Source organism: Trifolium pratense, linkage group LG6, assembly GCF_020283565.1.
Source record: "Trifolium pratense cultivar HEN17-A07 linkage group LG6, ARS_RC_1.1, whole genome shotgun sequence".
NCBI lineage: Eukaryota > Viridiplantae > Streptophyta > Magnoliopsida > Fabales > Fabaceae > Trifolium > Trifolium pratense.
In genome coordinates, this window is record NC_060064.1 from 2,671,170 (window position 1) to 2,698,195 (window position 27,026).

At 34.5% G+C, this 27,026-nt stretch overlaps 3 protein-coding genes across 7 annotated transcripts; 1 reads left to right on the forward strand and 2 right to left on the reverse strand.

Moving 5' to 3' along the window:
- The first annotated feature begins 653 nt into the window (after window positions 1-653).
- On the forward strand, window positions 654-1,731 carry LOC123890968 (G2/mitotic-specific cyclin S13-7-like). The gene has a single exon (XM_045940731.1). It carries the CDS (start codon window positions 776-778, stop codon window positions 1,631-1,633), a length of 858 nt encoding a protein of 285 aa, XP_045796687.1. The 5' UTR covers window positions 654-775; the 3' UTR covers window positions 1,634-1,731.
- Window positions 1,732-2,929: 1,198 nt separating this feature from the next.
- On the reverse strand, window positions 2,930-8,443 carry LOC123890969 (importin subunit alpha-4-like). Of its 4 annotated transcripts, none has more exons than XM_045940734.1 (12): window positions 8,381-8,443; window positions 8,221-8,288; window positions 7,233-7,400; window positions 7,001-7,024; window positions 5,998-6,094; window positions 5,728-5,819; window positions 5,183-5,626; window positions 4,877-5,043; window positions 4,692-4,770; window positions 4,360-4,485; window positions 3,885-4,006; window positions 2,930-3,594 (listed from the first exon to the last, which is right to left on the reverse strand). In XM_045940734.1, exons 5-12 carry the CDS (start codon window positions 6,074-6,076, stop codon window positions 3,258-3,260), a joined length of 1,446 nt encoding a protein of 481 aa, XP_045796690.1. In that variant the 5' UTR covers window positions 6,077-6,094; window positions 7,001-7,024; window positions 7,233-7,400; window positions 8,221-8,288; window positions 8,381-8,443; the 3' UTR covers window positions 2,930-3,257. The 4 variants fall into 4 exon arrangements, with proteins under 4 accessions (XP_045796690.1, XP_045796689.1, XP_045796688.1 ...); XM_045940733.1 differs by having other exon boundaries at window positions 5,183-5,377; window positions 5,495-5,626; window positions 7,233-8,288; window positions 8,381-8,441; XM_045940732.1 differs by having other exon boundaries at window positions 7,233-8,288.
- Window positions 8,444-9,028: 585 nt separating this feature from the next.
- Window positions 9,029-23,074, reverse strand: LOC123890970 (protein SUPPRESSOR OF QUENCHING 1, chloroplastic). Of its 2 annotated transcripts, none has more exons than XM_045940736.1 (29): window positions 22,654-23,074; window positions 21,928-22,028; window positions 21,767-21,823; window positions 21,594-21,688; window positions 21,204-21,303; window positions 20,542-20,600; window positions 20,255-20,379; window positions 19,557-19,686; window positions 19,149-19,236; window positions 18,948-19,026; window positions 18,523-18,583; window positions 18,183-18,258; window positions 17,987-18,097; window positions 17,626-17,721; window positions 16,911-17,033; window positions 16,123-16,320; window positions 15,162-15,266; window positions 14,968-15,032; window positions 14,311-14,404; window positions 13,984-14,141; window positions 13,176-13,225; window positions 12,966-13,087; window positions 12,545-12,652; window positions 11,725-11,817; window positions 11,488-11,524; window positions 10,629-10,870; window positions 10,385-10,534; window positions 9,943-10,120; window positions 9,029-9,440 (listed from the first exon to the last, which is right to left on the reverse strand). In XM_045940736.1, exons 1-28 carry the CDS (start codon window positions 23,018-23,020, stop codon window positions 9,956-9,958), a joined length of 3,255 nt encoding a protein of 1,084 aa, XP_045796692.1. In that variant the 5' UTR covers window positions 23,021-23,074; the 3' UTR covers window positions 9,029-9,440; window positions 9,943-9,955. The 2 variants fall into 2 exon arrangements, with proteins under 2 accessions (XP_045796692.1, XP_045796693.1); XM_045940737.1 differs by having other exon boundaries at window positions 16,123-16,346; window positions 16,952-17,033; window positions 22,654-23,063.
- Window positions 23,075-27,026: the final 3,952 nt, after the last annotated feature.

Genomic DNA, 27,026 nt, shown 5'->3' on the forward strand with positions numbered 1-27,026 from the left:
GTTTTCGGCCGTTTTAGGGTTTATCGTCGATTTTAGAGTTTTTGGCCGATTTTAGGTTTTTTGACCGGTTTTAAGGTTTCGGTCTGTTTTATGATTGATTTTAGTGTTTTATGTCGATTTTAGATTTTTCTACCGATTCTTGGTTACCGTCGGGTTTCGGGTCAACTTTAAGGTTTTCGACCAATTTTAAGATTTATAGCCGATTTAAGTTATTCTGACCGATTTTAGGTTTAGGTTGGGTTTTGTTTCAATTTTAGGTTTTTTCGACCGATTTGTTCAGCAAAAAATTACTTATTGTTGGCGTAAGCTTCTTTTTTTGATATAACTTGACATAATCTTCTTTAATGTTTTTTTATATTAATCTTTTATTGTTGGCATAATTTTTTCAGATGAGTATTAATCTTATTTAAGGGTAAAGAATTCCCAAAATGTAATCAAATCTTTTTACTCAATATATTATGATCAGATTTTAGAAAGAAAAAGATTTGCCAATATCTTTCCGTGAGTAACGGTGCATTTATTGCATCAGTAAAAAAAAATCTTTTTTTTTAAAAGAATCTTAAGAAAAATCTAAACTTGGATAATTTGAAGGTAACATTTAATGCGCGTTATTCGCAATAAATATGCTGAATATCATATCTATTCTTAAGTTGCGTGTTGATCAAGATAGAAAATATCTATAAATAGCGGAAGCTCACAACACTTTGTTATTCACACAATTCTCCTATTCTCATTCTTTCTTCTAATACGATCTTATTTTTTTTCTTTCAATTCAATGATGAATATACTTTGTCCAAGTGTTCACAATTCTGAAAAACTCTCTCAGAGTGTGAAAAAATTGACCGACTATGATGATGATCTCTACAAGTTCTACTATATTGCAGAGTCTCAAATCGCTGCAAACTCAAATGGTTGCAACGTGGATTCGCAAATGAGAAAGAAGGTTATTGATTGGTTGATACAAAAACACTATGAACAAAAGCTCAATTCAGAAACCCTTTATCTTTCTATCAACATTCTTGATCGATTCCTTTCTAAAACCGAATTTGAAGTCACAACACAGAGCAACTTTGAACTCATCGGTGTTACAGCGCTGTTGTTGGCGTCTAAGTATGAACAAAAAAGCGCAGTTGGAGTTTACGACGTCGAATACATGGCAGATTATGCTTTTACTCCGGATGAAATTTGTGAAATGGAGAAAATTATCCTGAAAAAGCTTAATTGGGTTTTATCGGTTCCAACTACTTATGTGTTTCTTGTTAGAAACATCAGATCATGTCTCTTGCCTGATGAAGATAGAAGAATCATGGAGAATTTGGCATCTTTCTTCTCGGAGTTAAGCTTAACACAACATTCCATTATGTGTGACTACAAGCCTTCGATGATTGCTGCTTCTGCAATGTATTGTGCGAGAGTTGTTGTTGGAATTTACCCGTTTTGGAACAATGATCTGAAGATTTCTGCAGGATATTCAGAACAGATGCTATGGCCTTGTGTTAAGGCTATGATGGAACTGTGTAATGACATTTGTAGAGACGGAACCATGGAAGTTTTCAAGAAGTTTTCTAGTCTACGTCAATCTAGGGTTTCGTGTTTGGCTCAAGAAATTATTGAGAAAGCTCTTTTATCTTAGAATTGTCTGTGACAACTTTCATGTACTGGATTTTAATATTCATAAAGTAATGTAAATATTATTTTCTATCATTTAATATGTAGAAAGTTTATTACCAATTGTGTGCATGCTTCTTTAATTTTTTAAATTACTTTCATTGTTCAAACTAAATTTGATAGAATTTGTGTTTGTTTATTTGGTTTGTTGGATTTTGTGGTAATTTTCAAGTTTTAATGTTTTTTTATAAATCAAGACCCAATTTAAAATTGGGTATGGAATATGGATTATGTTGAGTTAAAGTTTTGATGGTGGAAATAATTGTCATTGTTTCTGGCCAAAACAGCTTATGGGGACAAGTCTTAATAGGGAAGTATGGTGGTGAGAGTTGGAATCATGGAACGGTTACTGCAGGAGTTGGAGATTCAGCCTTGTGGAAAGCAATAGTGAAGAGTTGGACTAAATTGGAGGAGCGTCGTGTATGGTCACTGGTCAGTTAGAGACGGGAGGAAAAAATGGTTAGATGACAAAATGAGTTTGTGAGTCCGGTTAAACCTTGGATAGTGGTTATGGATTATGTCCGTGCGTATAGTACGAATATGACAGTGGATAGGTGATTGGATAGAGGTGTTAAAACACAAATTGATGTGTCTTGGAAGGCCCCAACGCAAGGCGGGTTTGCTGTAAATACTGATGGAGCTGTGAAGTCAGAACAAAGGCATATTTGAAGCAAGCTGGATGTGGAGGTGTGTTTAGGAATGATAAGGTGAGTGGATTGAAGGGTTCACGAAATATCTTGGCGATACAACGGCATATATGATGGAGTTATTGGGTATTTATGAGGGGTTGAAACTTGCAATGAGGAACGGAGTCACTAAACTTGAATTACAAACTGACTCTCAGGTTATAGCAGGCAATTTTCAAGGGAGAAGCAATGGAAGTGCAATAAAAAGATGCGTGCTTGTAAATTAGTGGACAAAGATTGTTTGTCTTAAAAACAACACCCAGTTTTACGAAGTTTTAAATCACAACCGTCAAATGTAAATTGGATGATTCATATTACATATTAACAAAAAGAACTATAAATGATTTCAACCATAAATTTCAAATCAGACGGTTACGACGAGTAAATGTGTGACACAATTATTGCATCTAAGCCAATTCCGCAGTACTATTTTGTACATAGGTGGGGTGGTTACAAACTTACAATACACGATGATAAAACCCATCAAGAGAACAAAGGTTTTAAGAACAGATCATTGATTTCTTGATGTTAAAGGAACCAAGGTAAAATGAATACGTATCAATTTAAGGTTAAGGTTTTGAGAAGAGATCAAAGGTATTTAGAGTTAGCCTAAACTAGTTTTCACATTGCCAGAGAAGGTACATAGAGACTAAAACAATTGAGCATATATTGCAACAATCATTACTCCATGAAATATCAGTTAACTATACAGTAAAGAGCATTACAAGATTACACAGGGAGCAAATATAACATGTCCAAATATAATTTTTCTTTTCTCTCATTATAATGTTAGTATATGTAAGACAACTATTCAATATAAGCCTGTAGGGGAGTTCGGCCCGAAGGAGAAATCTTGCTCACTACCATCCACACTGTTATGAAATTTATGAAGATCCTGGTCATCTACTGCTGCAAAGTACCATCCACATTGCTACGATGATTCTCTTCATCTACCGTTTCAAGGTCCTCAGGAAAATATTTCTCCAAAACCTCCACAGCCTTTTTATAAATGTCATTGTTGTCGTAGCTTTGCAAACTTACAATCTTATCCAATCCTCCACACTCTTCTACCATTTGAGCGTAGATATTGACCCCGTTGTTATATAGTCCCTTTTGCTTGTTAATTTCTCCTGCCTTTAAAATGTTTCTCAGCCCATTTAGACAAACAGTCAGAATACTCGGGTCTGTACTGATCAAGAGATCACAGAGTGCCTCGATGCACCCTTTACATGCCAAGGACCTAGAACAACGTCAACCGTACACGGAAGTTTTCATCACAATAAAATGCAAAAAGAGAACAATAACAATTTCCTACACACCAACTTATTAACAAATCACAATCCCAAGTGTCTCAGATGCAACTATATTTTCCACAATTCCATGGACACAAACAAAATAGTATATCCCAATACATGCCATTATTTTTATTTATTTATTTATTTATGCTGTTCGAACTTTTTCTTTTTACACCAGAAGAATGAGAATCAAAGATCATGATAAAATAAAATTAAACGCAATGGTAAAACTTACCGAATCTGCTCAGGAGTTCCGTGAGTGGCATTGGAAATTGCCCACACAGCCTCATTCCTAACGTTGAATTCAGCCTTCGTCAGACAGACAAGAGGAGTAATGAGATCAGCATCAAGGACGGCCTACAAAAATGATCATAATATTTTTAGTTTTGACAATATTTTTTAAGGTTTAGCTAGTCTTTCCAGATTATCATATCTAATTCTGTTGGATGAGGTAATTAATTAGCATAACTCCAGTTCTTTTAAACAAATCTAGTTTTAATTTTATAAATGAACAAACAGCCTAATGTTTAGCCTCTACCTTTTATTCCTTATTCAATAAATCTAGTCTCTAATTCGTAATAATTTGTAAAGTGTCCTTTGTTCTTGCGAGTATGTGTGCATATAGTATATTCGTAAATAATCCAAGGTCCTTCCAAAGTGAATGATCGTAATAATATTAGTAAATAACACAGGGCCAAACCATTGATTACCTGTAGTTGAGCACTATTCCCAGCTGTGATATTGGAAATTGCCAAACAAGTTTCTTCGAGGATGATTTTATCACTTTGTGTAAGAAGAAACTTAAGACAATGGAGAGCTCCACTATTAATTAGAACCTGAAAAGACGTGGCATTTAGCAGAAATAGGCGATGAAATCAGTTTGGTTTAAAAAGCCAAAAAGAGCAATGTGTCAAAAAAAACTATGCTCTCTCAGTAGTCTTCATAACTAATTTGACACCGCTGTGACATATTTGCAAATCTTAATGACAATACAATTAAAGGTTCCTAGAATCAGTAGATAGTTACACATCTGCATTTTTACCTGAGTCTGAGCATCATCACCAGAAGCAATATCTCCTAGAATCTGCAGAGCAGGAACAATAACTTTTGACGTTGGAAACCTGAATCAGGGCACAAGAGAAGAAGAAAACATGAATGAAATCAACCTTTGAGTATAAGTGTACCTAAAAAAGTCACAAAAGGTATTGTAATCAGTCAAGAACTTACAGTAGTAACTCTACAAGTCGTGGACAAACATTTGCTTCAACGACAGCTTGGACCATTTCACTTGAACCATTTTGAGTAATGCAGGAGAGAATCTGGCATGCATATAGTACAAATTCTTCATCATGCATCAATAAGAGTTCCCGAAGGGCAGGCAATGCTGGCCGTATCTGAAAATGGTAACAGGAGAGCATGCAGTTAGAGACGAGAAGATAACAAACACAATGTGTAAATTCATTATATTTATTAACTTCAATAGGATATGCTAAATTTACTGCACAAGAAATATCATGTGTAATTTTTTCCAACCTGTTCATAAAGTGTTGGAAGAGACTTTCCACGACACAAGTTTAAAAAGGCCCACTTAGCAATATTCCATATAGATTTTTTTGTTGTAGAAGGATTCCACAATAGAGACAATAATGGCAAAAGTGCACCATCATTAAGAACATGATCACTTGCACTCGGGGAATCACCAGCAATATTACCTAATGCCCATAATGTCTGTTCAATACACGAGACATTGAAATTGTGTAAGCAAGCAATACAAACATAGATACATATATACATACACAATGGTTTCTCAATGCAATTATGCCACGAGACTGAGGAAGACATGACCTGTTCTTTGATGTCATCATTACTAGAGCTCATAAGCTGCACAAGCAAGGGAACAGCACCATGATCAATCACAATTCTTGTATGCTCAGACAGTCCCGCGGCGATGTTGGTCAGAGTCCATGCTGCCATGAACTGCAGATAGAATATTTTACAACATATTTTGTGAGTGAGGTCAAAATTTTCACATTGAGGAATCAAGAATCAAGAATCAATTGATAGAAAAAGATTTATACTTGCAGTTGGGGCATATCTTCCCTTGTCAAAAATTTCACAAACCGAGGGACAACACCTGCCCGGATCACCTTATCAATTAGAGGGATGTATCCTGAACAGAGATATGTAGATATATGTTAAAATTTGACTAACAATTACGAACTTACGAGAACTACATCATGATTTCTGCAACACACATATATTATATATACAAAGTGTAACACTTAGTTTCACTAAAATAAACTAATGATGAGGATTTTATACAAGCATTACATCCCAAATTATCATACCCTTTGATAATAGCGTTCCAAACTGAGTAGTTGCTTCAAGTTGTGCAGCGGGGTTGTCTGACAATAATGTCAGTGTCATTGTCCGAATGGTTTGTAGCTGTTAAACAACATTAGAGCAGAAGATGAAAAATATTTCTATGCTGCAGTTCAACAAACAATGTAGCTCTACCTCTAAGCTCTAAAATGGACCCTTTTCCCCCACAAAGTTTTAGAGAATCTTATTTTGGCAATTGGTATCTCTCTTGAATCTTGACTATGCTCTTGACATGAAACAATTATCATTGTCATTCTAAATTCTAAAACATGAAAGTATTAACTACTCCCTCCGGTCCTTATTATAATGAACAATTTGGAAAAAACACACATACCAAGAAACCTTATCTTTCTTAATAAAAATTCTAAAATTTTACAATCTATTCCAAAACTAACCTTGGTGTATTAATTTATCCTTAGGGAATATATCACTCTAATTAATGCATAACTTTGGAATGGATACAATTTAATAAGGGTAAAAATGGAATTGTAAGAATAAATTTAATGATTGTTTCTTATAAAAAGGACCAATTTTTTTTTCCAAATTGTTCCTTATAAAAAGGACCGGAGGGAGTATTATTTTCCAATAATACACCAAATTTTTGGTATCTTAACCCATCATAGACTAATTAGTTCTTCTACTCCAACCTGTCTAATATTTAGTGTCAAGTTTTTGGAATATTTGTTTGTGTCTTATTATTTATCAATTTTAGAATACTTCTTTTGAAAATTCGGTATCCGGCCAAATGACCGACTAATCCGATGGGACCAATCTCACTATCCACTTGTGGGGCTCCATTTAAAGCCATAAATTTTTGCTCCGTATAGACTAGCCCACTAAAATTGGCACAAGAACCCTTAGTTTAAATCAATTGATCAACTACTCAAACCACCCTACTCAGTGATTTTCTTAAGAAGTGTCCATAACCTATGCAAGGAGTACATAACTATTTACAAAAAGATTTTTTACCTGGGACACTAGAACATCATGGTTCTGCAAGTTCAAATCCATGCCGCCACCACCACCAACACCAATATGATTTTTTCCAATTATGTCAGAAAAAGCTTGAATCATTACATTATCTCAAGTAAAGTTTAGAATATGGTAAAATAAACAATTCTTTCCAGCAAGTGGAAATTATAGTAATACTAATCGGAATAAGTCCGTGTTTCAATCTTTGCATCACGTATCTAACACGTACTGGGATATATATGGTGGACGGAGGAGAATCATCTATCAACGGAGAAGAAATATCCTGACGAACCAGCTTTCGTCTCTTCGAGAGAGAGTCCTGCCGTTTATTCTTCCTTACAATGAAAATGACGTCCTCTCTTCTCCGACGACCGGTACTCTTATACCCCTTCTTCCTCTGAGTATCATGTTGCAGAGACATTATTACCTTACGTAGAGTCCAAGTTTCAGTGCAGTTATTATTATAACAAAATGAATAACGATGAGTGGAACGGTTCATCGCGTACTGGGCCACTGGCCGGTCCGGTTAATGTTTCCGATGTAGACGTGAACAGGTGATGTCATTAACCGGTCACCAGAAAACACCGTGGAAACGTGTGTCTCAAATGCAGGAGAGAAAAATGATCAAATGTACATAAAGAAGATAGGTGAAGAAAGATGAATCGGAAGAGGAATAGATAAAGAACATGAGAGAAGTATTCAAAAACAAAAAGATGGTTCTCGGCATCAGAGAAGATGAAGGAGGAAAGTAGACTCTGGCGGTCGTGTTCAACAACAAAATGCATGAGGTAGAGATTTGAGTTTGAGGGATTGGACTAATATAAATAAATAAAAAATGAAAAAGCACAAAATGAAATGTAATATAAAATAATGGCTTAGTTGCATTTGATAATTTTAACTTAAAATTTTAATAATCCGGAGGAGTGTAATTTTAAGGAAATCATTGGAGAGTAAAAATATCTCTCAAATTTATTTTTTCTTTTTTGTTGAGTCACGTGAGACATGACCCATGGGCCATGAAACAAATCCGGATTGAATGTGGTAAAAATTGTGTGCAATTAGGAAGAGATTTTATCGTCGAATGAAGATAGAACGGTCCGGATTTAAAACACATTTATTCTTTTTTTTTTTTACAATAAAACACATTTATCCTTATTATATAAATTGTTTTGAATTTGAACCGTTTTATCTTGATGGGACGATTATATCTCTTCTACCTGGTGGGAGGACTTTGTATTACGATGCAGCTGGCACCTTCGAGGTCCCGTTGCAGAGTAGAAAGACACTGCATGCAAATCAAAATCAAATTCTCCGTCAGAGGTGCATTCAGGTGTATTGGGTCAGATATGCTATCAAACTACTATGATAGGATCTCACCCTCCCACCATTTCCACAACCTTAATTCTATCTGGATGCTCTACTTCCTCCAATTTTGAACCTAAGCAAAAAAAATAAAATAAAGTTCATTAAATAAAGACTGTATCTAAACTATTTATGGTCCAAGTACATGTTTTTTTTTTTTGGTCTTAAATCCAAGTACATGTCAATACATTTACTTTTTTTCCTTATGTAAAAAATTAGAGAGTACCCAAAAGTCAAAACAGTTCATCCGAACAAAATAAGGGTTTTGAAAATTGTTCGACGATAAATGCAACTCTCAACCACTATTTATGTCATCTAACCATTAAAAAATTGGGGGTGGACTATCTTTTCAACAATTCTTGACTCTTGGTAATAGGGTGTTGGACGGATCTAGATCCGCTGCAGTTATTTATTTATTTATACTATAGTTTTCCACTATTTTGAATCACAACTGTTGATTTGAGATCGGACAGCTGAGATTAAACTATCGCCAATCAATCTCAACCACTGATTTAGATCAGACAGCTGACATGATTGCTGCGTCAACACAGTTGCTGCATGTAATCCTATTCCGCGTTGGACCCTTACCTAAGAAACCACCTTGGTAATTGTACAAATTCTTGTAGTGAAACTTTCAACAATAAATTCTGTAGAATATTCATCTGATGCAAAAATATAATTTATTTTTTTTATAATTTTTTCTGTTACAATAATATATGTTACTCTAAATATTTGTCTAAATGTGAATAGTATATTTTACATGTAATTATGTAATATTATGATGGATTTTATCTGAAAATCTGATTCAGCTGACCATTATCCAACAAATCCAGCAAGAATGTGTCATTGTGATATTTTCTCCGCAGTACTCAGTTGAGAATAGGATATGCTGAGCAAACCTTTTAGAATAGTAAAGCCACTTGCAGCGTGCTTTGCAGTTGCACCATACTAGACATATATTAGCCTGGTTTAATTTGGAAAATGCATTTGACTGCCTTATCTTAATATCATCCTTGAGCTACCAACAAGGTTGTTCCATCCGAGTTGCTTTGCTAGCTGCTTTAGGGCCTAACATCTTTGCATCAACGAATGCATAATATCACCAACACTATTTGATACCCATGTTTTATATGAACAAATACTTCATAGCAGGTAAGAGTAAGAGACAAAAAAAAGCCTGGAAAATAAATAGTTTACAAAACACAATATCGTTGATCATATTTCCAGAACACATTTCAACCATCTAGTATTTTTTATAAAAAAAATCCAATTATTGACCATCATAACAGGGTAAAAAAGGCAACTGTGCATGAGTGTCTGACTTGGTAGCCAATCAATTCTTTGCTTATCCACAAAACAACCATGATAATAATGATTACATATATATGGCAATAACAATAATTTATTTAACATGATTATACAATGATGGTGCTATCTTCACAGCATAGAGAAAGGTCGGACAAAAACCTTGACATGTGTTAATTATTATGATGGATTATATTAGAAAAAAGATCGTGAAGCATTTGAAGGTTAAAATATACTGCAAACAAAAGATTTGCCAAGAGTGCTAAAAAAACCTGGTTTAATGTGCTACGGAGCAATAGGCTGCAGTAAGCTGCTAGTCGAACTTTTGGGCTTCACTAAATGAGCAAGAGTGACATCTGCTTTGGCAGTGTCAAAAACTCCCTCTCGGAAGGGGACCTCAAACAGCAAGGATTTGTATAAACAAACCTCGTCTTCCTTGCAATAGTAAATCTGCAAAGAGTGAAAACATTGTTTATTTTTCCAGTGATGCTTGTTGGGTTTTTTCACCACCACCAGAGTCTATATGAGGTTGATGTAGTAGTATAGAGTAAATTCACTTTAGAATGGGGCCACTTCCTATTCAGAATCAACAAAGGCTAAAGCAGCTATCGATGTTTATGACATTGACTAGCACTTCCTTGCCCATTTTTATTGAAGGAGCAGGCTATTTTCATCAGAATTCAACCAAGTCTTGGGTTCCATAATAAGGCATACCTTGCAATTAATTCTTCCTATTGAAGCGGAGTTAGAGGATCTCTTGAAGTGAAGTGTTGCAGATCCTTCCGGACTAAGGAATCCATCCAGAGGGTCGATATTGACAGTGTCTTCAGGTTCAATATCAACACTGAATCTACTGCGAGCTTCCTGCAATGGAATTTCAAGGGCAGTAGTCAATAAAATATACAATTGTAAAGAATTGAATTACAGTGAGCGTTTGAAAGAGAGGGCAATGATGAACCTTTGAGAAATGATACTCATTTGGTAAAGATATTTCAATAGACAAGTTTCCTTCCTCCGACGAAATAGCATCAATTGTAATTGGCACCGTGTCCGCTGTTGGCCGTCTCCTGAGACGTTTAAAAGATCTTGATTTTGGTTTAGGAGGCTGAACTCCTTTAAGCTCCAAGGTATAGAGTTCGTTAGTGTTCAAATCTAAATATCGGATTAGACTGTTGTTCGTATCGGCTATGAATAGTCTCCCTGTGAAACGAATAAATTGTATATCTAAGATTGAGCTTAAATCAAATTTATTTCATTTTATGACCAGATAAATGGATCAAGGAATCAACATTCCTAAATCATATAAATATGGTAGATTTGAACATATAAATACGGATTAATATTTACTCTTTTGTGACAAGTCAATATCAAGTTATTATCAATAATATTCAAAGTTCTTATTATTTCTTTTAATCAAAACCCATAACTTCAACGTTTATTATCAGTATGAGTGGAGTAAATCTGAACTTTTGGATTATTCATGTATGTATAGTCAAGAATATAGCTTAAAATCACGACTTTTTAATAAGTCATATGGCTTTTAAGTAACTTTTGATCCTGATCATCCAAGTGAAATCAAATTGTCAAGGTACTCTCTCATTTGATATGCTTCTGGCGCGCGCGCACACACAATTTGTCTGCCTATAATTTGTGTGCTTGCATGTGTGAGTGTATATATTTATCAACTATCAATATACACTCGTGTGTGCAGGTGCGAGTATAGTATCTGTGTGATCCTCTCTTATAGATTCATTAAGATTAATGTATGAAAACATTTAAAAAAGTAATGATATATATTGCAGCAAAAAGAGCATTACCGTTGCTCCCTTCAACAATTCCTGATGGTTCAGAGAGCTGCAAAAACAATGATAAATATGTTAACATATATCCGTGGTTATTAGGTAAGCGATACTTCATTTATTTTACTTGGTTCTATTGATATTAATTTCCATGAATAGATACTTCAACATTTCAAAAGAGTATATAAACTTACATTCCTATGTTTACAATTTGGAGACAATTTGGTAAATAAGGGCACAAAATAGTCTACCAACCTGAGCTGTTATGGAAATTCCATCCCTAAAACCAGCTTTCCCTGTTCCTGCAACAGTGCTAACTCTTTTACTGGTGGGATCTAACTTCTTGATCTGAAATATATTATAAAAAATGAGAAAAAGACTAGGAAATTCAGTTACTACAAGTATTGGAGCTAAAGCCTGGCTGTCCAATTAATTTGTTACTTTCTAAGTTGGCCGGATCATGCATGCCTCCAAACATTCATTAGACAAGTTTGAATACAAAATCTAACTTATCAAACATTTTCCGGTACAAGTCCAAGCCAGGTAAATCGGAAAATAATTAGATACCTTGTGCGAGATTTCACATAAAAGGGTAACTGCAGTATCTGATATATACATAAGTTTAAACCTAGTCGCATGTACATTAAATATAGAGTCCTATTAGAAACTGGCAGGTCGACCAGTCAATCTTAGTGTCACAAGAACCATACATAAATAAGAACGAGGAGAGGAATTTCAGAGACTTCAGCAATGACAGAACTTGGAAAATACACATAAAGACAAAAGGAACATATAGATTATTATAACAAATAAGTCCCCTTTAAGTAGTACGTTTGCATGCGCGTGTGCACACACAATCAAAATGATAGAGAAATTTCAGAAACTTCAGCAATGACAGAACTTGGAAAATGAACATAAAGACAAAAGAAACATATAAATTGTTATAGCAAAAAAGTCCCATTTTAAGTATTACGTTTTGCATGCGCGCGCACACAATCTATTGATGTTTTTCTGAAGATACACAACATGCAAAGGCTATCATGATTTCAAAAGTAAATTGGTCTGAATTTTCTACCTTGTGATTGTAGCTATCCGTGATATAGATTATGCCATCCTTTCCACACACAACCCCCAGTGGATGTTGAAGAAGTACTTCAGAGCCTATTCCATCTTGATCACCAAACTGCAGATGTTTGAGAACATAGAGGTAGATTATCAGGAAAAAGGAATTCTAAAGAGAAAGGTTATAAATATATGACAAATTGTTAACAATTGATGAGTAGTTAAACAAGATAAAACAAGAGAGGTTTATTTTGGACCCAATACATAACATGACTTATTGGTACCAATTGAGCTATACAGTCAACCCCATCTTGTAACAAACGGTTTTCTCTTGTTGACGATGATAAAAAAAAATTAATTATAGAAGAAAATTAATACTGCAAGATAAAGCAAACAAATTGCATAAAAGGCTTCCGAAATTGTATTGAAACTACCTTAAACAAATTGTCCGAGAAGATAGGATCACCACCAGCTAGCAAACGAGATCCTCCAGTTTTCAGATCAACAACTCTAATTGAACTACTTTCACTATCAGCGACGTATATCTCCGTTAGATCTTATCATGCAAAATCATGTTAAACATTATAAGTATGAATTGAAGTTGATTTAAATCAAAGCTCAAGAGAATTATCACCATGTGTTACCTTGAGACAGTGAAAGACCAGAAGGTTGTGCAAAGGATGTGCTTGTCGAACTAACTCAATTAAAAAAATGATAAATAAATAATCAGAAGATTTTCAGATACTCTAGTTGAAAAACAAACAAATAAAACACATGGAGTAAAATGGACTTATTATTTCAAAACCATAGTTCAACCAAACACAAATACACACATTTGTGTCTGTCTTAGAAATTTAAAGAAAAATATAACTCTTTAACTCACATCACTAATAGTCACTAATCGTCATATTCAAGAAAAGAAGTATGCCAAGCCAACATCCCCAACATATTAGGCAACAATCAAATGAAATTCATGAGCCAATAAATTATGACATTGTCAGCATAGATAACCATGACACATACAATCTCTCAGATTCATTCCAAATACCTCCATAAAATAATGAATGATCGTGATAAAGATCATACAATCACAGTCAAAAATGTCAAACTGGTAAGAATAGCCAAGAGAAGAGATAAACATAGAAGCATAAGAGAAGCGGTAAATGATAATACAAGATAAGATGGAATGTGAAAAAGGAATACTAGCGATATGCTTACACACTCTTGAACACACTCTATGATTAGTTCATTTTTAATTGATTGCTTTTTCAAATCTATTAGTGCCGATAATGATATAGCATTAAAGATATACACAATGGTTGTAAAATAGTAAGATATATCCTGAGCAACATGGTAGTCAAAGGTCACTGAATACAGTCCACAAAAGAACATTTGAAATGTACATGACATTTGACATCAGTTGGTTGTATTGTCATTTGAATTGATATATACCTTGATCCATTTAAATTTCTTTCATAGCCATCACCACTAAATGCTCTCGTAATTCCACTCAATATATTGTGCTCCCAGATCTGATGTTGGCCAGCCATGGCAACATAAATCTTTTCTTCAAATGGATGAAAACAGACATCCCAAGGTGAATTAAGGAGCTGAAAAGGGGAGAAAATGGAAGAGTCTAACTTTGTGGTCCATTAAGGAGCGTAAAAAGATAATATATAATGAAAATACCATGATTAAAAATGTTGGTCCATCTTGGATTTTAGCTATATATTAAATGAATGTCACCCTTCCTCAAAACTTGAAAATTAATTTAATTACCTGAGTGTTTCCTTTTCCTCCTCCAGTATAATCAGAGCCCTTGGTCCCATTTCCAGCAAGAGTACGCACTTTCTCATTAGCAAAATCAATTTCCCTTTAGAATAGAAATAAATGGGTTAATGAATTGATCCATTGTTCATATGTAGAACAGCTTATCACACAGTTAATGACTACTGCACCAAAATTCTGTTTCTATCAAATCAAGCAAGTAGGAAAAATTTCCAACTTTTTACTGATGAAATAAGGGTAGGGATTGTTTACCCTGCAATCCTCTACCTTTGGTAATTTCGATTTTGAAGCAAACATGTCAGAGATCATAAAAATAAGGAACTAAAAAAATGGTGTATTATAGAAGAAAGAAAAAAGATGGAATATGTAATACCCCAGAGCAATGCTCCTCTCCACATTTTTGCTGCTTTTGTTTCCAACTTTTTAACTTAAGAATATGGATTTAGGGTTTAGCTCAACCCCACAAAACTGAGATGTAAAGGTCCAAGGTCTATAAGCACTACTTTGGTCATAGCTCTAGTTGGTGTGGAACTTGCAACATTTTCATGATTAATTAAAAAAGCTACCAATAAAACATCTATTAAGCAAGATGCTGTAACATAGATCGTGACAATGAAAATCAGACTACTGGTTGAAGTTGTCCTGTACCTCAAAGCATGGTTTTCGGTGTCCGCAACATAAAGGATATTTTTCTTTGCATTATAAGCAAGGCCCTGGAGAACCAAGAACCACAAAAGAGCATGGAGCGTGTTAAAGTAACTGCAACTCTCATATGATGAATGCCACAATTAAGCAAGAACGAATGCAATAGAACCTCAAACGCAATCATCTATATATTGTACCTGAGGGCGATTAAAGGTGGCTTCATCAAAGGATCCATCCTGCAAACCTTCCTCCCCACTGCTCCCAATTTGTACAATAAAATTCCCATCAAGGCTGGTGACCACCTGAATACCAAACATGGCAAGAGTAAACAAATGCAACTTACTTTTACAATCAAAAGGAAAACAAATTATGCAGGTATTGTCAAAATGAAATATAATGATTTGAAATCAGAACTATAATACATGGCAACTTGGGATTTAGAGCTTTAGGCTTTGTTTGTGAGTTGATTTTTGGAGGGGAGGGGAGGGCTTATTTTTCTTTTCAAAATTGAAGGTCTATATAGTTAATATTTTAAAATAATTGAAAGAAGAACATGATAAATGATCACATAATACTTCAATCACACTTGGATCATTTTATAAATTGACCCTAAGAAAAATAAGCCCTCCCTCCCCTCCCCTCCAAAAACCAACTCGCAAACAAAGCCTTAGAGTTAAATTGGTTTTGTTTGGGAATGTAATCCTAAGAGATGCTCTAAGATACTTTAAAATTATAAATTGATCCTAGGAAATTACTTAAGATACTCTAATATAAAATATAAGATATTATAAGATATTTTATAACATACTAACACTCCCCCTCAAGCTAAAACTTCCTAAGCTTTAAGTTTGTTACAAATATACCCTTAAAAGAGAAAGCGTAACAACCAAGACAACGACCTAAGATACATGATTGAGAGAAATATTCGATCTTCAATCCTTTTCTACCATAAAACTCACTTCAAAAGAATCAAGAACCCCAATTTCAGAACAAACAACTAACAAACATTAATAAGTGGTGTTAAAATGATGTACCATATAGTTAAAATGAGATGTAAACCTAGAAAATTCACAGCCTAATTATTAATCATCGTAATAGGTAAAACCTGTAGAATCATGCACCATGTGCTCAATGCTCATGAAGAGAGAGTACACTCACTATGCGGTTGTGATTACTGTCAGAAATAAAAAGCCTGTTGTTGAGGACATCAATAGCTAGCTTTCCAGGAAACTTCAATGGTGATGTCACTAGGCGAGGATCATTATCTTTCTCTAAATTTAATGTAATTGGTGTATTGTCCAACATGTTCTGTTTTCCATAAAATAGAAGTGCCGCCGCCACAAAATCATCAAGATCCTTATCAAACAGGAACAGTACAAAGTCTTGATTTAATCAGCACACTAATTAATGACTATAGCAAAAATGGCTGCATGCATCATTAAACATAATTGGGCATCAATCAAAAAACAAATTTTATAGTCAATATTAGATAGAAATAGTAAAGCAACAAAATTTTATAGTCAGTTTTTATTATTCACTTGTCATAATACATTCTAAGATGAATAACTATTTTTTAAGTTGACAGAAATCAAAACTTGAATAACCATAACCACATAAATATAGTTTAGTCCTTTAATATATCTCTGTGAATAATAAATGTGCCAGACATGATCAGGCCAATTTTGTGAGCTTGAGTTAGGTCGAACTCAAATTCAGTCTGTTGACGAGATGATTTCATGTGCCCAAAATTATCACTCCTTAGGAGAATTGGAAATATTTATCATATGGCTATGGAGCATGTTCCTTTTCATATCACTAATGCCCACAGTCAGTCACAGACTCACAGTATTGGTTTTAAATTTTTAGGAAAATAATAAAGGCAGTGTAATGCTACATGCATGACATTTAAGAAACATGCAGATGAGGCTGGAGGTTGTTCTCGGTACCTTCTTGCGACCTTCTCCTGCAAGTTGAGCAAGGAGCTTACCGTTGGGACCAATGATAGCAAATGTTGGCCATGAATTTATGCCCAACTTCCTCCAAAAGTACATGTCTCCGTCATTGACAACCTACAAAGGATGCATAAGAGATTTGATGAAGCAGATGCATAAAAGAGATCTGTTGGAGCAGTATTTATTAAGCAAGTGTTCAAGAGCCCTAAGCCGTTAACAAATTTAAAAACCAAAGCAAAGAACACAATCAGACAAACAAAGTGCCATAACTATTAGACCTTGAAAGATTGTGCAAATAAATAAGACAGTTCCATTGATAGCAAGTCTTGATTAAACCAAATTTAGAGTTCAGCAACACAAATCACAGGCCTATGTCCTAAATGAGAGTTCTCTCTCAAGCATACAATCATAAAATTGCACGCTAGTAAAATTAACTGGCACCCATACATATAGAAATTAAAACACAACTGTCTTCTTAGCCTTAGCAGCCTGATAAAATAACTGTCACACTGTAACCCATATACATAATTGTCCTCCTAGCCCTAGCTACAGAATACAATAACTTCCTTGTCATAAACCATCTGACCAAAATAGTATCTGTTCTTCAATAATTGAAGAGAAGAAAAATTGAAAATATTTACAAAATGTCAAAATTTTCCAGAAAAAGAAACATTTTGAAATATTAGTTGAATTGCAGCTGCAGGCTTACCGGGTGAGTGACGTCATATCGTAGAACCGCATTACGGATGGCTTCAGAATCTTTCTCATTATCGAACTTGGCAGAATGAACACCGACAACAACAAACTGGAGAGACAAAACTTACATTAAAATATATACATTTTTTAATCCTTTTTGTTGGGGCAGGGGATATGATATAAACCCATTTTTTATGTCAAATGTTAGCTGGACCACTAAATTATTTTCCATACAGACAAATATTAAATTAACAAGAAAAAAGTCATTGCATTAAAGTACCATCTGATAGGTATGACCGTATGACAAAATTTTATACAGCAGATCCGTAGGTTAAGCTACATTCGATAATCAAAATATTCACACATGAAATTACCGGCATATCTTTGTATTTTTTCTCCAAAGCATCTAGGTCTGGCAACACATGCATACAGTTTATACAACAATAAGTCCAGAAATCAAGCAGAACAACTTTTCCTTTCAGATCCTGCCAAAAGGAAGAATGAAAAATCTAATGAGCCAAGATAATTTCATCAGATTAAAATTCAAACTGATTACAAGAATATAAGTACCCTTCCAAACTGAAGCGGAGCTGTATTCAGCCAATCAAGTTTAGACGGAAATTCTGGAACAAGCTGAGCATTTTCCCTTGACAGTGAAAAGGATTTAATTGTAGTATATTAATAACAATTACAGCTTCTTGCTTACAAGCTACAATTGTTTCTCTCTCCAAAGAGGAGGTGATACTTATAATTATTTCACACCGACAAACAGAAAATATTCTCTTTATACTATATCATCGGATAATATCGATAAAACACAGTTAAATATTATAAAATTTGAATATAGGGTTAAACTTAAAATCATCATAAAGTAGATATAAAGAAAGAAATGTATCAAAGTACTAAGTACCTGCTCTCCAGATCAGCTATGTATTTCACAAATTGCGGGATCCTATCGGATCTTGTGTTACCTGACAAGAAAAGGAAAATACTCTATGACTCTTATTTCATATTTTAGTGTGACCCCAAAATATTGATGTAAATAAAAAAAGGGAGTCAATACCAGTATAATTGACCAGAGTCTCTCAACTTATGTACTAATTATAGTATAAAAGAAGTTTCATCTCTGCGACCTAGCAGATTAAGCTCTCAGGTTGACTTTTTTTGTCATGACTCATGACAATAAAGTTTATCTAACATGCTAAACTTTTGGATTTAGTAGTCCTTTAAGATTCATAATTATACATAGCACCATCAACAGACAACAGCCACAAGATAGGAAAAAGTAGATAAAAGCTGGAAGTATGATTTCCCAGCACATCATTGGTTCATTACCTGCTTTATAATCCATGGATGGCTGGGTAACACCAAACAACAGATTCCAAACAGCTTGGGGGGAAGTATATTGCATTGCCTGTAATATAGTAGTTAGCCAGTTATACAAGACTGACTTTCTAGATAAAAAATTGAAGTTAAGATTCAATATAAAGATGTAGAACATATAATTTGCAGCATATTCTTACAATATTGTTGTACCTTCCAGTTATTTAAGGTGAAGACAAGGCAAGAGATAGCAATCCCAAGACTTCCAAATCTTAGTATATCTCGCCTTGAACCCTGCAACCTGCCCACAAATTATTTCTGTACCCTCACAATAGTAAATCAACAAAAACTCTGCTTGTTGCATGGACAAAATATTGAAATGACAAATATTTCCATAGTATAAAATTACATGTATGGAAAAACAATTATTCATTAAATAGGAGAATAGCATCAACTTGTTGTATCATGACATGGCTATATGCATCACCATCACCACAATAGATGGTTAAAAAGCAATGCAAATGATCCTATGATTGCTTACCTTAAAACTGTTTCAAGAAATGTTTAGATTCCAGAAGATAGAATGAAAAGAAAAAGGTAGACAACAAGAAACTGTCTTACCCTCCAGTTGAGAGAATTTCCTCATCAGTACCACTGGTAGTTCTTCCAACTCCGTCTATTTTTCCCCCAAGCACATCAGATGAAGACTGAGGAAAATCATTTGGAGTTTCGGATCCCTGCATCCTCTTATCTGCAAAGGCATTTCTAGATAAGACCTCATGCAACATAATATCTCTACTCTTGAGCATTATCAAACAACAATTGTCAGGTAAATAAACTATTATTAATGCACACTACTTAATAATATTAGTTAATCTCATGTAACTTTCTTGATGTAATAATAAAATTAATTGTATGCACCAAACTACTATTTCTCTTGATTTAATTTACTAAGGGAAACTTGTTTCATAAGAACATTAATTGAAGGGTAGTTTTGGAATCATAAAATTCAATATGGTGAAATTAGTTGGAATTTGCTTATATATGGGTTCATCAAACATGACTTGTTTTTGGCTTATATGTGAGTCCGGTGGGAGTATACTTTAATAAAAGAAACTAAAATATAATGCAAAGGAATATATCAAGTAAGAAAGGCACGCATTTTGCAATGATGGAGAAGGATATATAATACCTGAAGTACCCATTGTTCAGAGTTTTTGAATTATACAACAATATAGTTTTACCATTTTACATCAAAGACGCTAAATAAATTTAAAGGAAAATGATAGATTTACAACAAAACTCCCAAAACTACATACTATATCCAACAGAGGCACCATTGAGAATATCATCAAGTGAAACGCTTCCTATGTCATCTCGGATAAAATTTGGGCCAGCAGACTCTAAAGCTTCATCTGATAATGTGGTCCTTACAGCTATGCATCTGCAAACAATAAGATTGACAGCATAAGTATTTTTTATTTCTATTTTCAAAAGTCCATAAACATAAAGTGATTTTGGAGTCTAAAAATTAGTCGGGATTGGTAAGTTCAAGCAACCATTATAAATCCATTTCTTAACCAGGAATACAGAGGTCAGTGCTTACCTCATTTGTGCAGCATTGGCAGCTTGCACTCCAGCTAGCGCGTCTTCTATAACAATACACTGGGAAAACATATAAGGCGATTACTTTGTGACATTTAAGTGGAAATGCAAACATTCTTATACATAAGAAATTCAAACTTGGCATTATAATAATGTACGCTTTGTATTAAATTAATGGATGCAAAGTCATTAGTTATGGGATGGGTGAACTAAGCTCAGTCTAACCAATATGTTACTCCATAATCCAGATGCATCATCATGTATAGTGCTAGTTAGAGAAGCAGAAATGGTTTTAGGTTAGCATGAAAGAAGTTCAAGTCAACTTTCTGCATAGTAGCACTAGCAAACATTCAAGAAATTTATCATCTGAAAGTGAAGTACTAGTATTCTTCTAAGTACATGCTTGTCAATAAGGGACCAAATTGAGAAATGTTTAGCAAAGGGAGAGACTAATTTGAGATATTGAAAAAGTCAGAGACCTATCTGAGAGCGAGCTACAGAGACCGGGACCAATTTGGTGGTTTACTCCAATTATTATCTACTTATTGTTGTTATCCTAAATAACCAACAAGAATAAAACACTGCTACTCTACAAAGTCAATCACCCAAATATTACAACTTAGGCCTCTAGTCACATGCTTGGTCTAGTATCAGTATATATACCTCACTGGGGGGAACATTCAATATCCTTGACGCAGCTAAGAAAATATCTGGAGCAGGTTTCAAATTCTCAAAAGCATCTGCAGAAACTATTGCATCAAACCTGATAAAAAAGTGGAACTGCAAAATTTTAATAACCTTGAAGTCAATCTTATGAAGCCAGGGATAAAATGTAATAGGAGCTGTCGGCACTTCGTTTAAACTAAACATATAACAGTTTAGTATATAATATGCAACAAACTTACAACTCATCTTGGATTATTTTGTTTTCTTGTCTCAGTGCAGTTATAATTAAATGAAGAAAATGCATAAAAAACTCAAAAAGAAAATGCCAATAGTTAAAGGTCAATATCTCCGTGCACATTCAACGAGTCAGTCAGAATGTTGGCTTACATTGACAATGGCAAACCAGCCGCAGCGAGATTTGCATCGACCTTTATACGATCAGCACTAGATGCAACAGCCACTTTAAGCCCTTTGCTTTTACACTGTCAAATGCCAGCATGTCCTATGTTAGTGGCTTCTTGAATCAGCAAGGTAATCAAATCATGGTAAATCTTACATACCTGAGAAATGAGTTCTAGGGCACCTGGAAATCCTATTCCAGAATCTGGTTTTGCATACTGAAATAAACAAAACCACACAAAATCACTTTAGGGTTTAGGCAATAGGCAATATAGAGTCAAATAAATAAAAAGTGGCAACAAGTGAAATATTAACCTTTTACCTTGTCCAGATATATTTCAAAAAACCTCTTTTTTGCAGCTTCGGTATTGAATCCTTCAACTCCCTTAACAGAGGCAACACCTCCCAAAAAGTTTGCTTCTCCTTTCATATTTAAAATGAAACATAGAAATATTATAAGCTTAATAATCAAATAAGTAACTCAATAAAACAACAAATAACTTAAATTAAACACCTATAGCATAAGTGCTTATTACATATAAGCTATTTCTATAAGAAAAGATAAAATAAATTCAAATTATTTTCACATAAGCTATAAGCTGTTTCCGTAAGTTATCCTGAAGAGCTTATGAAAATAAGGTGAAAACAATTTATTTATTTAAATGTCATAAGCCGTTTCCATAAGCTTTCTTAAACAGTATCACAAGTATTTATGACAGTAGATAAGTTCAAATAACATTCACACTTGGGGTGTGTTTGGTAAGTCCAATAAGCTAGCTTATAGCTTATTGTACTAGCTTATAAGGTTGTTTGGTGTTACATCCAGTATATATACTACCAACCACATTTAAAGAAATGCAATTACATGATAAGCATTTTTTTTATTTTCTCTTTTTTAACAGCCTTCATGATTACAACGTTTAACTTAATTGTTTGCTAACTCTGGATAATCTCAAAATTAAACTAAAACACGCCATTTGTTTTGAATCAGTGATACTCAAACTCGACCTAAGAAAATGAAGTGTTAAATATGAATTATGAAGTGTACCGGTTCCCATGAACGGAACAAAATCGTCGACCGTGACTTGAACACCGATCTCAGCGAACAAATCAACACCAGCTCTTCTAGAAGGTTCCTCACTGTTGCAGAGAACACCGTCCATATCAAACAACACAGCAGAAACTTTCTCCCACTGTTCTGATTTTCCAGCGACATTCTTTTCTTCAACATTAATCGCGCAAGCTTTTACAGCAAGTCTCGGCCTCGAAACGAAGTTATTTGATTGGCGATGGAAGAATCGAGAAGGTTTGATGAATCGTTTGAGATTGGTGGAGGAGGAGGAGGAGAAGAGGAAGTTAGTTAGATAAGAGTGTTTTGTTTGGAAGGGAATTGTAGTTGTGGTGGCCATGGCCATGGTGATTGGTGAGTGAATGCTGATGATTCACTCAAAACTCAACTGATTCTGTTTATTTTATTATTATTATTATTATTATTATTATTATTATTATTATTATTATTATTATTATTATTATTTTATTACAAGTTCATTCATGCAATTGCAATGCAATGTTTTTGAATTTCTTGCATTGGTGGTATGGTATGGTATGGTATGGTGTGGGAAGGGAAGTGCCAGCGATGAAATTTTCAAGGGCACCTTATCTGATTCGTGGCCACAACAAATATATATATATATATATATATATATATATATATATATATATATATATATATATATATATATATATATATATATATTTTTTTTTTCTTCTAAATTTATGTGGTTTTTTTATATTTGTTTTTTAAGTAAATATATTATGAAAAATATGTAGTATAATTACTATTATTTAAAAAAAAAATACAAAATGAAAAATCAAAACAATGGGCGGATGAGTTCATGTAATGATTTTGTAAATTCTTTTAAAACAATTATAGTTGTCATCTATCATTTGCAGAACTCTAAGTCAAAAGAAAGATACATAAGTATTTGGGTGCAATAGATAGAGTTGGGTGGTTTGATGAGTCGTCGAGGAAGGAATTAAGGGATGATATTGGCACGAGGAAACGGATTTTCAGTTGTTACAACAGGACGTTGTAATAGTTAGGGACCGCCGGATCACGATCATGTGACTGAGATTGTATTTAGTAATTTTGTAAATGAATTGTTATGATCCTCGGCAAGGGTACTAATTTTTAGTCTGACCCTTGGCTAGAAAGATGGCTAGACGGAGTTAGGTTACACCACCATTTTGTTAGGTTGGAAATGAGTGATAGATGGAATCCTTACCATCAGCTCTAAAAGTGTTAATCACATATCTAAGGCCACTTCACAATAACAAACAAGATTAAATTACAACCAAAAAAACACACACACAAAAAAAAAAAACAAATATTAAAGAAAATAAGACATGTATATACCTGATTGGTGGTTGTTTTGCACCACCATGATTTCATTCAGACCCATGGATAGAAATAACATGGTTGTCAAACTCGCGAGTAGACTCTTAAATTCATATGAGTTTACGTATTTAGGAAGCAAAAATGAATTGAATCGCACATAAAATCGATTTTTGATAAATTCGCATAGACTTGAGTAGACTCGTATGGACTCGCGAGTCTATGACGAGTTTACGAGTCTATAAAATTTTCTAAAAAAAAATTATTTTGTGTTTTTTAATAAATTTTACGAGTCAATATTTTTTTGGTTATTTATATTGTAATTTATATTTGTACGATACACAATTTTATTTTATTTTTGTAATTCATATTCACCTCAAAGCTTTTTTGCGAAACCTCAAAGTCTCTTCCATATATTCCATAGAGAAATTATTTTCGATCAATTTTATAATTCTTTTAGTGGAGAATAATATAAACAACAACTATGATACATTTTTATCACAAAGTTGGTTTTGAAAATTTTTCTTAAGTTGCTGTAAATATTCATTGTTGTCATATTATTATTATTATTATTATTATTATTATTATTATTATTATTATTATTATTATTATTATTATTATTATTATTATTATCGAGTTGGCTCATGAACCAAACGAGTTGAGTTATATATAACTCAAGCTCGACTCATTTATTTAACGAACTTAATTTGCAACTTAAGTTTGTCTCGTTTGGTTCATGAACCAAAATTAACGAATTAATTACCGAATCGAATCTCGAACTATTTTCGAGTTGGTTCGGTTCATTGTGAGCTCTAGCTTTAAATGTTTGAAGCCATGTTTTATGGGTTTTTTTTTTTGAATGGCAAAGATATATATATATATATATATATAGTACACAAAGAGAGAACACAAGAAAAAAGAGCGTACTAGTAGTACACCCCCTAGCAAACAAACCTACAAACAAAATGGCAGATGACAAAAAAAATGACAAAAAAAATGCCAAAACCGAGATCAAGGAAAGAAGAAAAAGGAGAGAAGAAAGACTAGCAACAAGCCACTCACTACCAAGAGGCAACGAGACCCACCACCAACAAGCCACCAACCACAATCAGCTCCAACACAAGATTGGTTGCACCTCCCACTCATAGAAGGAGCAGGGGTTACCAGGGTTTTTCGCCAGATACCACTTCCACTATGAAAGTTTCACCTTATCCACCAAAGATTCGACATAAATAGTTTCTCTCGCAAAGATGACATCATTCTGAGGGTTCCAGATAGCTCAAACAGTAGCATGCCAAATTAACAACCAACCTAGCCTAATCTTCTTACCGACCCCAAAACCTAGAAAGCCAAGGAAAACACTACAAATACTAGGAGGAGACACAAAATGGAAGCCAAGCCACCTAAAGAGAGAATAACAAACTATAGAAATAGAATGACAAGTTATGAACAAATGACCTACCGATTCCAATGAAGCCACCACAGAGAGCACATAAAGAATCACTAGGGTCCCTAATCACCCTACGCCTAAGAAGGTTTTTCCTGGACGACACCCTATCTTGAAGGAGTTGCCAAGAGAAAACAATCACTTTAGACGGGGCCCAAGACTTCCACACCCGAGCTAAGAGCAAATCTAAATCATTAACAACCAAACCAGCCGAAAGCACTAAGTACGCTGATTTAACCGAATAGGTCCCATTAGATTTATGCCTCCAAGACCATGAATCGATGGCCCCTAATAAAGGAGTGTTCGGCACCGCACTCAAGAGAGTCTCCAATAGACCAATCTCCCAAACAGAGAGGTCCATCCTCCATCTAAACTCCCAATGCCACTCTTCACCCAACCAATAACCCATATCCCCTACCAAATCCAATTGTTGATTAGACACTTGAAATAAACTTTGAAACTGGATTTTTAGCGGGATATCCCCCACCCAAGGGTCAAACCAAAACGATGACGAACCCTCGTCGCCCACCCTCTTAAGCACACCTTTTGAAAACCAATCATCGCCTATCTCAGCTGAAGACCCTAAAAGGGAAACATCTTTCCACCAGAGGGAGGCCCCCCTTAAACCCGAAGGACGATCTCCAAAATGAGGCGAAGGATACAAGAGACCATATCTAGCGGAAATAATATCACTCCAAATCCCCTGGTCGCCTGAAATCAACCTCCACCTCCACTTACCTAACAAAGCAAGGTTCACAGCACGAAGATCTCTTATACCCAACCCTACATCCGATTTTGGCCTGCACACCTTATCCCATTTAACCCAGGCTATCTTGTGACCCAAAATAGCACCACCCCACAAAAAACCCCCCTGCAATTTGACTATTTGCTTCCAAACTTTCAAAGGCAACTTCAAAAAAGAAAGATAAAAAATAGGTATGGAGTTAAGAACATATTTCAGCAGAACATTTCAGCATAACAACCCTACCACCCAAACTAATAAACCTATTCTTCCACTCCCCAAGTTTATGGGACATAGACTCCAACAACGGCTTCCAAGTACTCTCCTTCCGGGGGCTAGCCCCCACGGGTAACCCAAGATAGGTAAAAGGAACAGAACCTACACTATAATAGAGAAACCTTTCAGCCAGGCCAAGAAAATCACTGCAGACATTAACACCTATCACACTACTCTTAAAAAAATTAACCTGAAGACCTGAAGCCAACTCAAAACACCGAAGAATAGTCTTAATAGACCATAAATTTTGGACAGAAGGTTCCCCTAAAAAAGAGTGTCATCAGCGTACTGAAGGTGAGTGATAGAAAGACCACCATTACCCACTTTAAAACCGGAATACAATCCCAGGTCGGCTCTCCTAATAATGGTTGTTTGCTTTATGTAATAGTTAATTAAGAAGGAGATAATAAATTATTTATATTCTTTGCTATTTTATGTGTGTGTCATTTATGAATAATTTATATGCTTTTGAAACTCATTTTTAAGTTTCCATAGACTCATACGAGTCTACGATCCTTTGCGAGTCTGAATAAACTCGTGAGTCTGACAACCTTGAGGAAT